The sequence below is a fragment of the Hipposideros armiger genome, unplaced genomic scaffold, assembly GCF_001890085.2.
Source record: "Hipposideros armiger isolate ML-2016 unplaced genomic scaffold, ASM189008v1 scaffold_613, whole genome shotgun sequence".
Classification (NCBI taxonomy): Eukaryota; Metazoa; Chordata; class Mammalia; order Chiroptera; family Hipposideridae; genus Hipposideros; species Hipposideros armiger.
In genome coordinates, this window is record NW_017731963.1 from 461,137 (window position 1) to 464,394 (window position 3,258).

General features: G+C 52.4%; 1 protein-coding gene across 1 annotated transcript in view; it reads left to right on the forward strand.

Annotated features, from left to right (window-relative positions):
- KIAA1755 (KIAA1755 ortholog) overlaps positions 1–3,258 on the forward strand; it is a 50,829-nt gene that overhangs the window by 30,682 nt on the left and 16,889 nt on the right. The window contains exons 11-12 of the mRNA XM_019625060.1: positions 1,033–1,131; positions 2,077–2,239. Of these exons, the coding sequence (XP_019480605.1) occupies positions 1,033–1,131; positions 2,077–2,239 (262 nt within the window). The remainder of the gene's footprint in view (positions 1–1,032; positions 1,132–2,076; positions 2,240–3,258) is intronic.

Genomic DNA, 3,258 nt, shown 5'->3' on the forward strand with positions numbered 1-3,258 from the left:
TGGGCCAGCTAATTCTCTTTGGTTGCCTTGTGCATTGTAGCATGATTAGCACCACCTAGGCCTCTGCCCACTCTGACAGTAGCACCCCAGAAATGATGACCCCCAAAATGTTTCCAGACATTACTGGTATCCCCTGGGGAGGGCAAAATCACCCCCTACTGAGAGCCATTGGTCTATACTAACAAGTCTATAACACGGTGGTCTTCTTTTAAAAATCCTATCTGTCTTAAAATAGGCATTATGTTCAAAATTCAAGTGGTACAAAAGGGTATATACTGAAAAATTTCCTTTCCTACTTGTCCCCCACACCCCAGTTCCCTTCTCCAGAGACCTCTAGTTAATCCAGCTTTTGAACTGCATTTTTGTTTTAAAATCTTCTCTTTAGATGAAATCTTACCTACAGACCCAGAATATGAAACTGGTAACAATGATGACTAACACTATACTCTGGTTACTATTCTAAGTGCCTTGAACAAATGAATCCATTTAATCCTCACACAAGCCTGTAAGACAGGAACCACTGCAATCCATTTTACAGAGGATGAATCGGGGGGCACAGAGAGGTTAAGTAACTTGCCCAAGGCCTCACAGCGAGTAAGTGATGGGGCTGGGCTGAAGTGGGACCCAGCAGAGGATGTCCCCCCACCCCCTGCCCTCTCACTCCCCCTTCCTTCCTCTCCCCCAAGGTATCCCCACTGGCTTGGGGAGAGCTCAGGCCTGTCTTTCTCCTCCCTCTCTCATTCCCAGCACCAGTGGTTCTCAAAGTGTGGTCCTTGGACCAGCAGTGCCAGCATCACCTGGGAACTTGTTACAAGTGCGCGTTCTCAGGCCCCACCCCAAAGGAACTAAGTCAGAAACGTGGGAGTGGGGCTCAGCAGCCTGGATATTAACCAGCTCTCCAGGTGATTCTGATGCAGCTAAAGTTTGAGAACCACCACCTAATGCTCCCCCTGGGTCCTCCTGGGTTGGGGAGGCACCCTCCTCACTTGGCCCAGGCTGACCGCCCCCCTATTCTGGCCTTCCATCCTGCAGAAGTCAGACCCTTTCCTTGCTGACCTCCGCCAGGCCTCCTGCCTGCTACAGGCTTCCATCAAGGAGTTTGAGAAGGGTGACCCCCCTGGAGGGGCACAGGTGAGCCAAGAGCATGGGGTGGGAAAGTCACACCACACCCCAGAGTCCACGGACCATGGGCTCAGTGAAGGGGACAGCCAAGGTGGGCGTGATCACCCCTGTTTTTCATTCATTCATTTGACTAAGATTTATTGGGTACTCGTTATGTGCACCCAGAGGCCCAGCCTGGGGCAAACTGACTTGTCCCTGCCCTCACGGGGTTCATGGTACAATGGTAGAGGTAGTTGTTTAAAAAGCAAGTGAAGAAATGGATATGTAGTTACAAATTGTGCTGACTGCCATAAAAGTAAGATTGAGAATAACGGAGAAGCAAGGAGGGCCTCCCTGAAGAGATGGCATTTAAATTGAGGCCTGAAGGATGAGAAGGAGACTGCATGGGACTAGGAGGGGGACTGGGTTCCAGGCGGAGGGCAAGCACGTGCAAAGGCCCTGAGGTGGGATTATGCTTGTTATGTTCAGGAATAGCATAGGGGCCAATGTGAAACACAGTGAGTTGGGGTGGGGTAGGTGAGGAGAAAGCTACGGGATCTTCTGGGTCCGATGGGGGCTGTATCAAGGAGGAGTTGGGTTGAGATTTTATTCTAAGTGGGCAGGGAAGCCACTGGAGAGTTTTAAGCAAGGGGTTAATCAAATTTGCTCTTTGAGATACTTCCAGCTGCTGTGTAGAGAACAGACTGCAGGGGGAGCCAGAGTGCAGCAGGGAGACCAATGAAGAGGCTGGGATGGGTGTCCCAGCAAGAGATGACGACACTTGGACCAGTGAGGTTGCCATGGCATAGAGAGGAGTGGCGTGAGGAGATGTTTTAGAGCTAGGAAGGATAGACTTTCTGTTGGACCTTGAATGTCAAACTGGGGGAGTCGGGTGTGACCTGGGTGGGAGGAGCCCTGGAAGGTTGTAGAGGGAGAGTGGGAATTGAGCCTCAGGCCACCTCCTTACACTGGCAGGAGGCCTCCAGGTGTCTCAGCAAGTCCAAGTTGCTGATGGAGGCGGTGCTGAGGGACCCAGGCCTGCTAGGCCTCCAACGCGAAGGTGGAGCCACCCTGGCCAGGCTGCAGCAGGAGGCCAGCAGGCTGGACTTCAACCCAGATGTCAGGTACGGACACCCAGGCTTTTCCTCTCCCACCCCCACCCTGTTTCCTGGCCTGGGAGCTTGGAGCTGGTGACACACAGGGCGGGCCCCACAGATGCCCAGAATGGGGAATGTTTCCAGGGCCCATACCCTGAGCTGAGGCCTTGGCAAGTACCCTGTTCCTTCTCTGCTGCCCTCCTTGTTACAAGTTCTACAGCCCTGGCCATCTTCAGGCTGGGATGGGCATCAGAAGACAGCTCTGTTCATATCTGGTCACCCTTACAGACCAAGTACTTTCTCTGACCCAGACTCTGAGCTGAGCTTGGTCGGGAGAACCTCATAGTGTGTCAGGGGTCTCAGAACCACAGAACAAATAATATGATTATATTCCTGGAAAGTAATAATTTTCTTAAATTTGAGAGGGGGGTATGCAACTCAGTAATTAAATCAGTCAGTATTTGGAAATATTTTATCCCTGTTAGAACAAACAACAGTTCCAAAGTTTGCAAAGGCTTCTAAGGACAATTTTATTTAACCAACACCTAAACAGCCTTTAGTATGAGCACAACATTGTTTTCAGGATTTTACACATAGTAACTCGTTTAATTCCCACCCAATGAGGGGGATCCTGGGAGTATCCTCATTTTACAGTAGAGGAGCCTGAGTCACAGAGATAGGTTAAGTGATTTGCCCAGGGTCACACAGCTGGGATGTGGTGGGGCCAGGACTTGAACCCAGGCAGCCTGGCCCAGAATCTAGAACACACCAGCCGGAGCTGTGCCCACAGAGTCATGCCCATGTGAGCACTGAACAGCAGAGGGCCCTGGGGCTGGGTGTGGAGTCCTGTCCTTGCCCCTCACACGGTCTGGTGGGGCGGGCACTGTCGTTCCTAGCATGTCTCCGCCTCCCAGGCTGAACGCCAGGCCCTTCTTGTCCACCGGAGGCGCCTCCAGACCGTTGTCCGCTGGCAGCTCCACCAGGGGGCGCTGTAGTCCCATGTGAGCCGCTCTGCGTGTTTGTTCTGCAGAAGGGTCCCTGTGGCTCCCGCCTACCGCCC